Below are 15,215 nucleotides of genomic sequence, written 5' to 3' on the forward strand. Positions count from 1 at the left end.
TTATGTATAAGGAAATGGGGAGCAGAAATTGCCCTAGTTATTGACCTGGCAGGGGGGATTTCCTGGGTGGACCGACTCCCTGCAGGCATCTTGGGGCATCTGGCAATTGCTGCTGCCAGCCTGCTCCAGGCAGCCCTTGGGTGCTGTGTCTGGGGCCTTTCAGTTTCCCCGCTGAGCCGCAGCAGATGGGAGCCTCATCATTTTGCATAATGCTCTGTCTTCCTAAAGGGCATGAGCATCAATGTGCTGTTTTTCTTTTTGCCTCTGTAGTATCGACTAGAGACTTTCAGTGAATCCAGGATAAGTGAATGGACATTTCAACCCTATACTAGTAAGTGAAATTAGTGTAATTGGAACCAAATATGGCAGGGGCTGGTGGGAAACATCAGGACTTGTCTTGGCCATGAACCCTGAGTAAGATGCTGCTCTGCTCAGAGCCTGCGTGTCCCCCTCCCCAGTAAAATGAGTGGATGGTCTCTCATCTCAGAGACTTTCCTGTGCGGATCTTAGCACATGCATCCTGTCCAGGTGGTTTGCAGAAGGCCCTGGAAGAGTCTAGTGTTTGCTCACAGGCTGGTAATGCACACATGGGGCAAGGCTCAAAGGCAGCATGTGTGCTTGGGCATCTGCCTGCCTCCCTGAGTCTGTAGACCCCCGGACCCCATTCACTGTGCCATCTTGCCTTCTGCTGAGCCCCACTAGAGGCTTAAGGCTCTCTTTCTGGAAATCCCTGTGTCCAGCCTTTCTCTGCTCATCACTTTGGTTCATCCTTCAAGACCCAGCTCAGGTCACCTCTTTCATGAAGCCTGTCAGGATTTCTCCTGCCACTCCCCTCCCCAACAGAATGAGTCAGTCTTCAGAGTTTTCAGAGCCCTTTGTGCAACTCTTGTCTGAAGCATTTAATATCATATCATGGCTAAAGCTATAGTTCTCTCCTTGAAACGAGGAGGAGAAGGTGAAAGAAGATGGTGGGGTTGGTGATGATAGTGATGACAGTTCTTGTTTATTGAACCCTCAGCATGTGCCAGCTCTGTGCTGAGTATTTATATGCCTTCTTCTATCTGATTTTCACTACCATCTATATGGTAGGCACCAACATGATCCCCATTTTAGAGGTGAGAGAACTGAAGGTCAGAGAGGTGAAGTAACTGGTCTGGAGTTACACAGCTAGGCAGAGAAGAACCTGGAGTCAGACCCAGGCATGTCCAGCTCCAGTGCCTGGGTGCCTTGCCGTGGACTCCAGGGGCACCCCCCACCCCCTCCTTTAGCCCAAGGCCTGTAGCATGGCATGAAGGGGAGTCTCTACAGCACTTGGGGAGTAATGAAAGCTGGTCCTTGCAGCTGTCTGCTGGTCTTAAAATGATCCTTTCTGTGTCAGACCATTCAGTTGATGGACCACAAAGAGGGACCTCCCCCAGGCTTTGGGACATCGACGTCCAGGTTCCCCCAATGTTCCAGGAAGACACCAGGAAGTTCCAAGTCCCTCACTCGTCATTGGTCAAGGTAACCATGTGTTATATGACTTCCTCATCTAATGACCTGCCTGGTTTGCACTGTAGAATGTGACACGCATGTAATTTCACCCTCTGAGTTTTCATGGCGTTAGAAGATGAAGAGGACTTGGAGAGTCCACAGCGAGTTCCGTCTGTTCTTTTTCCCAGAGCAGAAAGGCTACTTTGATTTAGTGATTAGATTCCAATCGTTAGCTTGTTGCCTTTCCCCAAAATGCTGTCCATTGTTTATGACTTCTATTCCCAAAGACCACTTTAGTTACCTAAGGGATGAAGGACACTGGCCTTTGTAGTTTAGCCTGGGAGCGTGAGTTAGGACGTGGGGCTCGGAGAACACGTCTCCCCTTCTTAGCATCTGGAGCAGGCTGGGTTGGGGCTCTGAGGAAATGGTGACTTTGGCTCGGCATTCAAGGCCCTTTGGAACATGAGTCATTTGGGAAAGGCCATCTTCCCAGCCTGGCTCTGAACTGCTCACCCCCGTTTGGGATGGGGACATCACGGGGCTAGGGGTGGGGCTCCTGCACTGGTGTCTGGGAAACAGAGCGTCTCACTCTCAGGAATGCCACAAATGCCATGGACGCGGGCGTTACAAATGCAGTGGCTGCCACGGGGCCGGCATGGTGAGTCGTGTGTGGCCGTTGGTGAGTGAATGATCCTGTGGGAGGAGGAGCACATGGGGACAAAGGGCCGGGCTGCCTGCACAGACAAGTTGTCCTCTCTTTCTGGGCCTCCCGTTCCCACCTGGAAAGTGGGAAAGCTGCCCGGGCCGCCTCCACTGGCTTTTTTTCAACTTGATGGCTTATGATTTTAATTCTTCTCTCCTTTTCCCATCCTCCACCAACATTCGTTGAGTACCTGCTCAGTGCTGGGCCTTATGAGAGGTCTAGGCCCTGGGGTCCTTTCCACCAGGGACCCTCCGTTTGCAGGGCAGACCGACAGGTGACCAGCGCTGGTAGTACAGGGTGCTGAGTGCTGAGAAGGCAACACTCAGAGGGCGTCCAGAGGCAACATGGGTGGGTCCTTGTACTAGTTTCCTAGGGCTACCCTAATAAATGACTACAGATGGGGTGGGTGGCCTAAAACAGAAATTAATTCTCCCACCTTTCTGGAGGCGGAGAAGTCCCACAGAAAGGTGTCAGCACAGTAGGTTCCTTCCAGAGGCCCTGTGGGGGAGCCCCCTTCCTGGCTTCTGGCAGCTGCCGGCAGTCCGTGCCTTCCCTGCTCCTGTAGCTGCATGGCTTCTGTCTCTGCTCCCTGGTTATGTGGCCTTCTCCTTGTGTGCCCTGCGTCTCCTCATGGCCTTCCTGTAGGGACATGGGTCCTGGGATTAGGGCCTGCCCGAGTCCAGTACAGCTTCATCTTAACTAATCACATCACAAATCCTCTTTCCCAATGTCTCATTCTGAGTTCCTGGTGGATATTTTGGTGTGGACACTATTCAGCCCAGTCCAGGCCTCTAAGCACACAACCAGTGCCATCTGCCTCCTTTGCAGAAACCTCAGAGCTGCTCACAGTCCCAGGAATAAGACCACGCTCCCCATGCATTCTTAGTTCTCCCCATGTGCGCCCGATGCTTCGGGCACATCCTGCCGACCTGCCACTCTGAGCTGCGCCTCCTCCATCCTCCTGTCCACCTGCCTGCCCTTCCACACTTTGATGCCTACCTTCCTTCTGCCCACTGTGTGCTTGCAGCTCTCCCCACTCAGCGCACTGTGGGTGGGCACAGCTGGGGCCTGCGCCCTCTTCTCTCTCCTCCTGTGCCCTCACCCGTGCCTCTTGCCCACGCTCTGTGGTCCTGCCTTTTCCTCCCTCCACCCCTGCTCCCCTGCCTCCTCCCCTCCTCTCTCAGGCCTTCCCCAAAATGTCTCTGGCACCCCCTCTGAGCCAAATGTGGGCCTGTAGCCTGGGCCCCTCTGGGGCCTTTCCAGGGCAGAGCTCCTGTCTGCAGCACCAGGTCCCTTGGCCAGCTGCCCCTCTCCCTGCCCCCTCTGGCCATGGCTCTCTGGCCAGGGGGTAGTCCCTGTGGTCATGGGGATCGGACGGTAGCAGGAGAGGCTGCTGTCTCAGGAGAAACAGGGATGTCAGGATGCAGAGTCCTTGGAAGCTACAGCAGGAGAGGTCCCGAGACACACCATGTCCAAAGCCCCCATCTTCCAGACAAAGGGGCTGAGGCCCAGAGAGGAAGGGGCTTGCTCAAGGGCACCAGGCTGGGATTCGAACAGGGTCTTAGGATGCCCTTTGCCCTGCCTCCCAGGGAGGCTCATGGGGGCTGAGGCCGTGGTGTGTCCGCAGGTGAGGTGCTCCTCCTGCAGTGGAGCCAGGCGCAAAGCCAAGCAACCCCGGAGGTGTCAGATGTGCTCAGGGTCCGGCAGGCGGAGGTATGAGTGAGTTCCTCGGCTCCGAGGTGAAATACTGTCCCTTATGGGCTTCTGTGCTTTTCATTGTCTGCCTTCTGGAGGGCAGGCAGACGCACAGTCTGTCTTGTCACTGCTGTGTCCCCAGAGCTGTGCTTACTAGGGGCTCTGTACATATTTGTGGAGTGGGTGAGCTTTTCTCGAGGCCTGCTGTTTCAAAACTGGAACTCATGAAGCACTCTGTGGGTTGGGCATAAGGAATGAGGCCCTGCAAGGAGGAGGGGCTGGTTTAAGGAGAGGAGACCTCCTCCTGTTCATGTGGTGGGGGAGTGAATATAGAAAACCACTCAAGGGTGAGATTCCTAACTTGGAAGACTGGGGCCTGGGCAAACCTTTATTTATAACTCGTTGCAGGGCCTGAATGGAGGAGGAATCAAGGAAGGTTGGTAGATTGACTAAACAATCAACAAAGTTCCATCTCTGCTTATAGGGCTTTGCAAACAGTGGGCCACTGTATTTTGTAAATTATGTCCTTTAATGTATTTATAAATCTTAGAAAAAAAACCATGAGAAGTGAAACTATTCAAAGTTGTGTTGGTATGTGATACTGTTGGCTCATTGAGGCCCAAAGCCATCCTTCCAACAAGCTAAATGGCAAAGCTTTGGTGGGCCTGCCACCCATAGCAAAGAAGGTCTTTGATTTGGAAAGCAACTCAGGTTTTCTTCATTTACACGTGAAGGAAATCCAGCTCAAACTGGCTTTAGCATTAAAGTTAATTTATAGGCCCACGTAACAGGAAAGTTCTGGAATGTATTTCTGCCATAGCTTCAGGTACAGTTGGATCCAGGTGCTTATACACTGTCACAAGGAATCTGTCTCCATCCCTCACCCTGCTCTCCTTTGTGTTGGCTTCATTCTTAGGAAAACTGTCGTTTGTGGTGGCAGGAGGGACCACCAGCAGCTCCAAGCTTATTAACCTCAATAGAAAAGGATGTCATTTTCCTGGTAGTTCCAACAAAAGTTCTTGGGCAGATGTCATTGACTTCCCTGGGTCAACCATCTTCGTATAAGCCTCTGTGGCCAGGGAGGGAATAAGCTGATTGGCGAGGCTGAGGGGCCAAGCTGGTTATAGAAGGGGTGGGGGTAGCCCAGGAATGTTGTGAGCTGGGTGGGAGAGGGGCAGTCTCCAAAGTGAAGCTGGGGCACTGCCTCCAGAAGCAGGTCTAGGTGGTAGGCAGGTGGAAGCCAACCCATGTCCACAACAGTTGCATGAGGAAGGATTCGGGGTGTGGGGGGTCCTCTGGAAGATGGTCCCATAACTGTCTATTGGTGTGTGCCCCTCTTAGGTGCAGCACGTGTTCGGGGCGGGGGAGCAAGACCTGTACCACCTGCAAGGGGGAGAAGAAACTGTTGCACTTCATCCAGCTGGTCATCATGTGGTGCGTGGCAGGGAGCCGGGGGGCCTGGCCTTCACTGGTTTCTGCAGAGAAACTCTCCTGGGCTGGGGCTTTCTCAGTACAAGGACCTGCTGGGAGAAAAGTGCTTAGAGCAACTTGGAAAGGGGAAAGATGCCTGGGAAGAGGCAGCGCAGGGTGGCAGAATGCTGGCAGGCTCTGGAACAGACCTGTGTTAGTATTCCGACATCACCACTTTCTAGCATAGCAGTCACTCAACCGCTGGGCATTCCCAAGTGGGTACAGAATCCCTAAATTCCCATCAGGGAAGGCTCCATGCATGAGGGGCCTTTCCCGGCAGGCACCTTGCTGAGCACTTCCCAGGTGAGGATGAAATCACCTAGCAGAACTGTTAGGCCTTTACTAGTCTCCCATTTTACAGATGAGGATGCCAAGGCCCAAAGAGGCAGGCAACCTTCTCAAGGTCCTGCCAGTAGTAATGCAAGCCCTCCAGCCAGATCTGATTCCAAACCCATGTTCTTAACCCAACACAGCACCTACTCCCTCCCTCATCCTTCTCACTTCCAGGAAGAACAGCCTGTTTGAGTTTGTGTCTGAGCACCACCTGAACTGCCCCGGGGAGCTCCTTGCTAAAGCCAAAGGGGCAAACCTGTTTAAGGATGAAAACACCATGGTAAGGAGGGCTCTGCAGAGCGCCACAGAGAATGTGGGCTCCTCCTCCCCTCCTGTCCTCACTGCTGGCCTTCTGGCTTTCTGTGCTGCAGCATTCACGTGGAAAGACAGGCTGGGTGGGAGCGGGGGGTGCCTGGGCAGGATGAGGCTCCTGGCCCCCCATGGGGCTGCTTCTCTCTTGAATTTCACATACTCAACTCTCCCTTTTTCCTCCTTCTTCCCCATTCTCTCTCCCTCTCTTCCACAAACCTTGAGACCCTCCTTCTACACAAGGCACTATTCTAGGCCTCAGAGATGCTGTGAAACAGTCCCTGCCCTCATAGGTCTCACAGTCTGGGGAGGAAGAAGATAATGATGACAGCTTTACCACAATGTCAGATGGTGGTGAGGGTCACTGAGAAATCTGCAAGCAGGATAGAGACACAGGAAGGGCTGGGGATGTTGTTTCAGCTGCAGGCAGGGAAGTGACCCTGGGCAAGAGCTGAGTGCAGGTTGTCGGGGGAGTGGACCATGTGGACATCTGAGAGAGGGCGTTCCAGCAGAGGAACAGCAGGGCAGAGGGGCTGGAAGGCTGTGAGCTAGGCAAAGCAAGGAGCTAAGACACAAGAGGTGTCAGCAACCAGACGAGGGAGTGTCCTGTAGGCTAGGGTTTGGTAAAGTCTGGCCCTTGGCCTGCTTATTTAAATAAAGTTTTATTGGAGCACAGCCATGCCCATTTGCTTGCATATTTTCTGTTGCTTTTTTTGTGTGATAAGGGCAGAGTTGAGTAGCTGAGACAGAGGCCCTGCAAAGCCTGAAATGATCTGGCCTTTTACACAAAAGATTTGCCAACCCCTGCTGCAGGCCTTGGCAGGGCACTTGGCCTTGATGGGATGTCCGAACGGCATCCTTGTGTTGTTTTCTGAGAGTGATGCCGGGGTTCTTGTTCATGAAGCCGAAGAATGAGCTTCACAAACACTCAAGGTAGGGGAGCAAGGTACAGGCTTTTATTTAGAGATGAAGTGAAAGGACAGAGCTCCCAGCTCACGCCAGGAGGGGACAAGAGAGTCTGTGATGGTGCGTTGTCCAGGGGTTTTATCCGCAGTTGAGGATTTTGGGGAATGTGAAAAAAAGGCTTAGGGGTGTGGACTTGCGACACCTGTCCTGCCCTCAAGGTGGGCTGGGCTATTGTCTGTCTGCTAGGGCTCTTTACAGTGAAGTCACGGGTTATGCTGAGATACCCTGGCAGAACACTCAAACATTCCAGGCCAAGTTGCTCCTGGCCTTTGACCTTTAACTGATCTCACTGAAGATGTCTATATTCTTAGTCTGGTATCTTTCCCTAGAGAATTAGTGTGACCTTGACTTTGCATAATGCTTAACACAGAGTTTCAATAGGGACTTCTTTGCCCATTGTTACATTGCTCTGACTGTAAATATTCCGCCCTGCTTTTCCCTGGAGGCCCTCACCCTACTCTGACTACACCCTCGGTACCTGTCTGAAGAGGGCCAGGTTCTCAGTCTCATTTTCCTTTTAGTAGGATGTAACCCTTTCAGACTGGCTTCTTTCACTTTGTAATATGCATTTTAAAAAATTGAGACGAAATTGACATACAACATTGTATTAGATTCAGTTGTACATGATTCAATATTTGTTTAATGTATAAACTATATAAACATATAACATATATAAGCAAACATTGTATTTGTGGATATTGTGAAATGGTCACTACCATAAGTCTAGTTAAGATCTGTCATCATGCATAGTTACAGTATTTTTTTGTGTGATGAGAGCTTTTAAGATTTACTTATTTAGCAACTTGGAAATCTGCAATACAGTATTATTAACTATAGTCATTGTGCTGTACGGTCAATCCCCAGAACCTACCTGAAGGGCCTCCACCCATAAGATGGCGAACTTCCTGCTTCTCTTCCGGGTCCTCGGTTCCCGCCGGCGCCACCTGAAGCCCAATCACCCCTCGCCCCCCTAATCCCAGCACCTGGCCAATAGCCACCAGCCCCGTAGAAGTGACACCTCAATCAGCTCATGCCCCTTCCTATATAACCCAGCACCTTTCCCTAATAAAGCGGAATTCTCCGGTGAATTGCTGCTGTGTGTCGCTCCTTTCCTTTCACTACCTATCCGTAACTGGAAGTTTCTAACTTTTGACTTCCTTGCCCCATCTGCCTCTGGCAACCACCAGTTTGTTCTCTGTATCTGAGTTTGGGTTTGATTTTAGATTTCACATATGCGTAAGATCGTATTGTATTTGTGTCTCTCTGACTTACTACACTTAGCATACTGCCCTCAAGGGCCATCCGTGTGGGTGTGGCCACAAATGGCAGGATGCTCTTTCTTATGGCTGGATAGTATTAAGCCTCCTTTCTCTGCCCCAGTCCCTTCGCTTCCTACACGCCCACCTCGGGCTTCCGCCACCCCTCCCCTCCCCTCCCCCGCCCCCAAGGCCTCTTACCCGACCCAGGCCTGAGTTAGGCAGTAGCAAGTTTGCTGGGGAAGGGAGTGGGCCACAGGTGCTCCCCATCTCTGTATCAGTCCCTCTACAGCCTTTTCAGGTTTGAACGCCCCAGGCTGTCACGTGGGTCATCAGGGGCCTGCCTGCGGGTAATTCCCAGCACGTGTGTGGTCCTGGCACCCATCCCCCCACCTCACCGCCCCGCCCCCGACACCCCCGGGCCTGGTTCTTCCGTCCGCATCCGAGCTCCACGCTCCAGGTGCTGACACTGGGTCCGGGCCCGAGCTGGAGGTGTCTTCCCCTCAGGTGTACCCCGTGGTGGACTTCCCACTGCGCGAGATCTCTCTGGCCTCGCAGAGGGGCATCGCGGAGCACAGCGCCGCCCTGGCCTCCCGAGCCCGCGTCCTGCAGCAGGTGAGCCGGGCGGGGGCCTGGGGCTGCGGGGAGGGGAGGCTGCTGGGTGGCCTGGGCTCCCTCTGTCCTGGTGGCATGCGAGGAAATGGGCAAGGATGCTCCTTCCCTGAGAACGGCAGGGAGGCAGGATGGGGAGGTGGCCTGAAGGGTGGAGGGGAGGCTCTGGTAAAGAGAAGAGAGCGTCAGGGCCTGACCTGAGGGCGGAGCGGGCAGGTGAGGCCCTTGGATGCCTGAGAGATTTTTGGATCTTTAGGTTCTAGCCGTGGGAAACTATTTATTGCAGGGTTTCAAGTGGGAATGTGGCTCCCTGTGATTTTGACTGATTCTAACCTTACCTTCAGAGAGGGGAAGGGAAGGCTCCGATGCAGGGCCGCAGGCAGGCCTGGAGCCCGGCACCCTGCCCCTCAGGACTTCCCAAGGGCCGGTGGCGGCCTGGGCTGAGCTTGCTTTGGTGCTGCGTCCTGCCGGCCACTAGGTGGCGGAGGGGCCTCCGGAGGCCCAGTGTGGCCCTGAGCCAGCCGCTTCCTCCGCCCGCAGCCCCTTTCTCAGCAGTGAGAGACGCCACCATCGCCTCCGAAGCTCCTGTGGGGATGAGGTATAATTTGCCTAAAGCGCTTGGAAGCTGCTGCTGGAAATGTCCGCTTTCCTTCTGTTCCCTTTGCCATGAGTATTTCCCCCTCTCTCTGCACATCTCCCTCTGTTTTCAGGAGAGAGAAGTATGCATTTAATTAAAAATGAATACTGACCACCTTGGAGCTGGGCTGGAAATCATTATGTCCTCAGAAATCATGGAATCAGGGCATTGCAAACTCAAAGGCCTACCAGGGCCAGTGGTAACGCAGGAGCCCCTTATCCAAACAGGCAGGCCACCACGTACGCTGTGTAGGCCCACGGGCAGAGGTTTCGGACCTTCAGAAGTCCTGAGTTTTACATGAAGTCTTCCAGTTTTTCAATATTGAGGACAGAGTTTTTTAAATGCTAAGAACACTGTATGGGCTGATAAGCTGGCTTTGGCCTGTGGGCCATCATTGGCTACCCTGGTCTAGTCCAAGCCTACAACTTCTCCAGAAAACCAGAGAAGGCCCAGAGGGTGGCAGGAGTTTACCCAAGGTCACACAGCTTCTTAGTGGAAGAGCCCAGGAGTTTCCCAACTCCAAGCTAAATGTTATTGTTCATTGCATTGAAGACGAACAAACAACTCTTTGAAAGCCAGTGTAGGTTTGCGGGGATATCTGCGTGGGCAGGATTTAGGACCCTTTTTGCTGGGGTGGGCAGCGCAGGGACAGCTCAGTTATCAGGGTAGGGCCCCCGGCCCCTCTTGCCTTCCGCAGGCCTTACCATCCTCCTCTGCGAAATGAGTCGGGGGTGGCGGGGGGACCCTGCCTTAGGTTGGGATTTGTGTGCAGGATGGTCATGAAGGAAGGGCTCTCGGGAGAAATTTGGAAATGAGTCTGGTTGCCGGAGCGGGCAGGGGAGGCCACACAAGGGCACCACGCAGGTGGCGGCCTAGCCTTCGTCCCGTCCCAGGGGAGTTCTGAGTGCCAGCCACACCCAGCAGCTGTTTCCTGGAGGCAAGGGAGCTGGACTTGTGCTCTTCAGTACCGTCCAGTCACTGGGGACCTCCTCCCAGGCACCTCTGCTCGCCGTGGGGGAAGTGGGTTCCATATCCACAACTCTGAAGAAGAAGGTTGAGCTGTGAGCAGCAGGGGTGGGTGTGCAGAAGTGGACTCCAGGGGATGAGAACAATGCACGGAAGACCCCAGAATGACCTCTAGGGGAGCTTGCTCTTGCAGCGCTAGTATTCTGTGGTGTGGGTCACAGAAAGAGCCCCAAATACTGAGTTGTTACTCTGGGAATGGAAAGAGGATTAAGGACATGACTTAGCAGCTTGCAGACACCAGTGGTTGTCCTGGGACTCTGACTTCTGAGACTGATGATTTGAGTCCTTTCTGGACCCTTCATTGGGCAGCTGGGGAAACCAAGGCCCTAAAGAGGGAAGTGACCTACCCAAGGTCACACAGCATGCGGGTGGCAGGCCTCAGTCTGGAAGCTGTGTTTCCAGGGGCTTCCGCCCTGTGGCTGAGTCCTGTCTTGGGCGACACTAGCCATTTGTGACCTAGTCCTGGAGGAAGGGAAGGGAGGGAAAGCCAGGGGAAGGGACACATTTTCCTTTAAAAGGGGACACAGTGGGAGAAGAGGGCACTTCTGTGAGTCATTTTCCTAAGTTGTCCTTTGGTCCTTGATCTGTAGACAAATTCATGCTGAGATTTTGTTTGGGAGTGAGAAGCTAGTGAGTGGAGTCAGGGCAAGGAGGCGCTGTTGTGACACTGAGTCCCAGCCTTTACTCTCAGGCCTGGGAGCTGCCCGTCCCAGGTGTGCAAGCAGACGAGGGGATGGTGACCAGTGGCAAGGGGCAACATAACCACTTGATGGCAGCTGAAGCCCTGACCAGTCTGTGGCCTCAGACTCCGTGACCTTGTGAATCAGAAGCAGATGGGACAGTTGGTGTGCTAAGCTCTCCTTCTGATCTCAGTACAAAAGTCTGGAAACAAGCCTGTCCAGGCTTTCTGAGCTGTGATGTCGGCTCTCATCTCCTCTTGCCTCTCTGTTCCTGTTTTGGGTTTCTGTATCAAAATATTAAGAGGGGTCTTCTACCTTTTATTTCCCCAACTACCACTTGGAGATCAGCTTCTGGACACCGAGTAAAACAGTCTCATGATCTCCTTTGGTCATCTTGGCAACCATTTGACATAGAAGTTTATAATCCCCATTTTACAGATGAAGAAACTGAGGTTCAGGGAAAGGAAGCTTCATGGAAGACACACGCTGTGACTCTTGAGTCCCCTCGTCCTGCCACAATGCCTCCTCTGAGCTGCCCCGCCAATAGAGTCAGGGACCTGCTTCTCAAAATCCACCCCCTGGCCTATTCCCCCTTTCCCCTGGGGCCTCTGACCATCACCTGCAGTGGAAGGACTTGGGGCTCTTTTCTGGAGGGGTACAGCTTCCTGCAAGTCCAAGAGTCTGACCCCAGGCCAACCACACCACCTCCCTCTGGGGTTGGGATTCCCACATCTGTGTCTGAGCAGCTTGTACAGAAGAACTTAGGGGGTTGATACAGAAAGCTTGTTTCCATGATTGGGAGGAGCTTTCCTACATCAAATGTTTCTTTAGTCGTCCATACAGAACAGCGTCAAATGCTCTCAGAGATGGGTGTCTCCGAGGAGGCCCGTGTTCTCTCCCAGGGCGGGCCACTACCTCCGTTCAGGACCCCTTGATTTTGGAAGGTTGTTAGCTGCTCAGAGAAGGGGCCAGAGAACAAGGAGCGTTAGGCCCACCCTGTGGCGGGGGTTGAGTGCTGGGGGCTCTCGGGCAGAGTCCATACTGGGGAGGAGATTTGAGCATTACACAGATGGGGCTTGACCTAGATGATCTTCCAAACCTGAACCTCCGTGAGTCCACGGGCCTCAGTTTCCTCATTTATAAAAAGAGGAAAATATTTGAGAAAGACTTTTCTCAAAGGAGGGTTGATGCAAAACCATGCGGTAGGGGAGGGAGGGAAGGATCTGAGAAAAGAGCCTGGAGCAGTCCAACCAACTCTGGAATTTGTTTGGTGTCAATGTTTTATCTTGAAATTTAATTCAAATTGTATAACCCACTCCTTAATATCTCCATGGCTGTTTTACTATAAAAATGCTTAAATTGAGTCTATCTTCCTACCTTTCTTTGTCCCTCCTCCCCATCTAAAAATTAATGCTTTTGGAAAATGTCCTGTTTGGTTGGTGGCTTTTCATATGTGGGACTCCCCTGGGGATGCCTGTGCCCCCAGCTGGAGTCAGGTAGGAGGTACAGAGGAGAAATCTTGGGCCAGAGCTTAGGGTGTGTGAAGGAGCATGATAGGAGATACATCTAGAAAGGCAGATTGGAGCCAAAATGCCAACTTCATCCCATAAAAAGCATGAACTTTATCCCATAGGTAGTAGGGAGCTACTGAAGGTTCTTGAGCAGGTGAGTGACATGAACCAAACACTGAAGTTTTTCTTGGCCAATTGTTTCCTCAGCGCCAGACCATCGAGCTGATTCCCCTCACGGAAGTTCATTACTGGTACCAAGGGAAGACCTATGTCTACTACATCTACGGCACCGACCACAGAGTGTACGTGGTAGACTACCCCGAGCAGTACTGCTGTGGCTGCTCCATCCTCTGACATGGCACGGCTGGCCCCAGAGCCCACCACTCATGGGGGCCCAGGAGGACAGCTGAGGCCTCTGAGGTCACGCATCACTGGCTACACTGGACAGTCACGTGCAAACCATGGTATGTTGTTCCAGATAATTCACATATCATCTGTCAAGCCACAAGTCTTTCCAGAGCCCCTCTGGTGGAATCCATCATGTATGTAAACTATAAGAATTAAATTACACACATTCCTTTAGGACGAATCACTTAAATGGTGGGGGCTGGGCCTCTGGTCTGCAAGCTGATGCTCTGAGTGTGTGGTTTGACTTTGCTCTTTCCTGGGCCAGTCTCAGTGCTGGTATGCTCTGTTAGTGTGAGCCTTTTGCTGAGCTTTGCATATTGAAATGTTTAATGATACACACAAACTGACTGCTCCTAAATGCGCACTCAACAGGATACGTAGGCATGAAGTACAAAATTTTTGTTCCCATTCTGTGGGTCAGGAATTAGTCACAGACTTGGTGGAGATGGCTTCTCTGCTCTATGATATCTGGGGCCTCACCTGGATTCAAAGATTGGGGTTGCCTCAAAGGCAGGGGGCTGAAATCCTCTTAAGGCTGGCTGACTCAGATCTGGTGGTCAGTGGTGGCTGGGACCTCTGCACATGGTCTCTCCCTGCAGCCTGGGCTTCCTCACGAGATGGTGGCTGTCAGGGTAGGTGCTCCTCATGTACATCCCGATTGAAAAATAGACATCAGTTCTCAAACTGAAGAGCAGACTTGCTGTGTTGGATGGACTGAGGGTCTGTGTGCTGATCCCTTGTACGGTACCCGGGTCATGGTAGATTTTGCAGAGTGATTCTGGATATATGCACATTCTTATATCATGTGATGACCTTAGAGCCCGCCCATGGAGTAGGACGTGAACTGGTCCTGTGCACCAGGACCTCCCACCTGGTGCGGTGAGGCTGTGTGATGGAGGGGGTGCTCCGCAGACTGAATGCCCTGTCCGCTTCGGAGGAGGCCAGGTACGGGGGCCAGACAGGCCACTGTGCACCTGGCTGTCGCCCCCTGTCATCTTATTGTGCCTGCCTCCACCCGGAAGGGGACTGCTACAGCCCAGGAGGGCCAGTCTGCGCCCTCTTGGTCCCCAAGCTCCTGCCAGCCTGCAGCCCTTGTCACCCTTGCTGTGGGATGATGTGGCCATAACAGGTCTTGTTGAGGGAGGCTTGGGGAGCCCGAGGCCATCCTCCAGGGCATCGCTGACAGATGATATGCAAACGGACACCTGCCTCCTTACCTGTTACCACCTAGTTCCAGGGCCCCTGTTCAGTCACTGCTGTCTCTCAATCTGGCCACACTGCACCTGGTGGGGCCTGGCTGGCAGGAGCAGCAGGGTTCAGAGGGGTGTCCGGCTTCCTTGGGGCTGCGTGGAAGACAAGGGAACTTGCCTGAGAAGCAAGGGGTGGTGCCTGGGAGACTGTGAGACACTTGACCCCGCCCCAGCAAATCCACCAGGCTCACATTTTGCCGCCTCCAGCTGCTCCCACTCAATGCCACAGGCTCTGCAGGTGGGGGAGCCCAAGGGCAGGGCAAGGGCCACCCTTGGGTGGGGAGCACTTTGGTCCCTGGGGGCAGAGCCTGGCGGTGGCGGGGAGGGTTGTGCTCCAGTCTGAGAGGCTAACGCCTCTGGTACCTGGTGTGCCTGCTGCCTACCTCTCTGGTCCTCAGAGGGAAGCTTCTGCCCCTAGGGGGCATCGCGCGCGTGGAGGGCATGGTTCTTGGTTGGTGTAATGATTGGAAACAGCCCTGTTGGCATTTGGTGGACAGAGCCCAGGGAAGCTGGATGTCTAGCAGTGCTTGGGGACATTGTTCTGTGAAGTGTGTTCCCCACCTTACACTGCTGGCAACTACCCACTGATGGTCGTGTAGAGCTGAGTTGGTTACACAAAATCTCTTCATTATTACTTAATGTAATGCTACTTTTTATTTAGAGTTCACCTCTGTTCTTAAGTTTTCACGTATGTCTCGTTTGAATTGGTTTCTGATCTGTCACTTCCCTCAGGTCCAAACTTGTGACCATCTGATGACTTCATTCCAGTTCATGAGCACTAGCACATTGAAATACATGTATTTAAATGACTTGCTTCTTGTTTCTCCTTTATATTTCATTAAATTGCTTTAAAAAAAAGCCATGACATGTAAGTGGGCTATATAAG

The 15,215-nt window shown here is 52.9% G+C and overlaps 1 protein-coding gene across 1 annotated transcript in view; it reads left to right on the forward strand.

Moving 5' to 3' along the window:
- SSUH2 (ssu-2 homolog) overlaps window positions 1-14,650 on the forward strand; it is a 28,386-nt gene extending 13,736 nt beyond the window's left edge. Inside the window, exons 5-12 of the mRNA XM_036878412.2 lie at window positions 271-331; window positions 1,379-1,503; window positions 2,069-2,131; window positions 3,804-3,889; window positions 5,213-5,305; window positions 5,849-5,954; window positions 8,713-8,820; window positions 12,879-14,650. Of these exons, the coding sequence (XP_036734307.2) occupies window positions 271-331; window positions 1,379-1,503; window positions 2,069-2,131; window positions 3,804-3,889; window positions 5,213-5,305; window positions 5,849-5,954; window positions 8,713-8,820; window positions 12,879-13,025 (789 nt within the window). The 3' untranslated portion in view covers window positions 13,026-14,650. The remainder of the gene's footprint in view (window positions 1-270; window positions 332-1,378; window positions 1,504-2,068; window positions 2,132-3,803; window positions 3,890-5,212; window positions 5,306-5,848; window positions 5,955-8,712; window positions 8,821-12,878) is intronic.
- Window positions 14,651-15,215: the final 565 nt, after the last annotated feature.

This window comes from Manis pentadactyla, chromosome 1, assembly GCF_030020395.1.
Source record: "Manis pentadactyla isolate mManPen7 chromosome 1, mManPen7.hap1, whole genome shotgun sequence".
NCBI lineage: Eukaryota > Metazoa > Chordata > Mammalia > Pholidota > Manidae > Manis > Manis pentadactyla.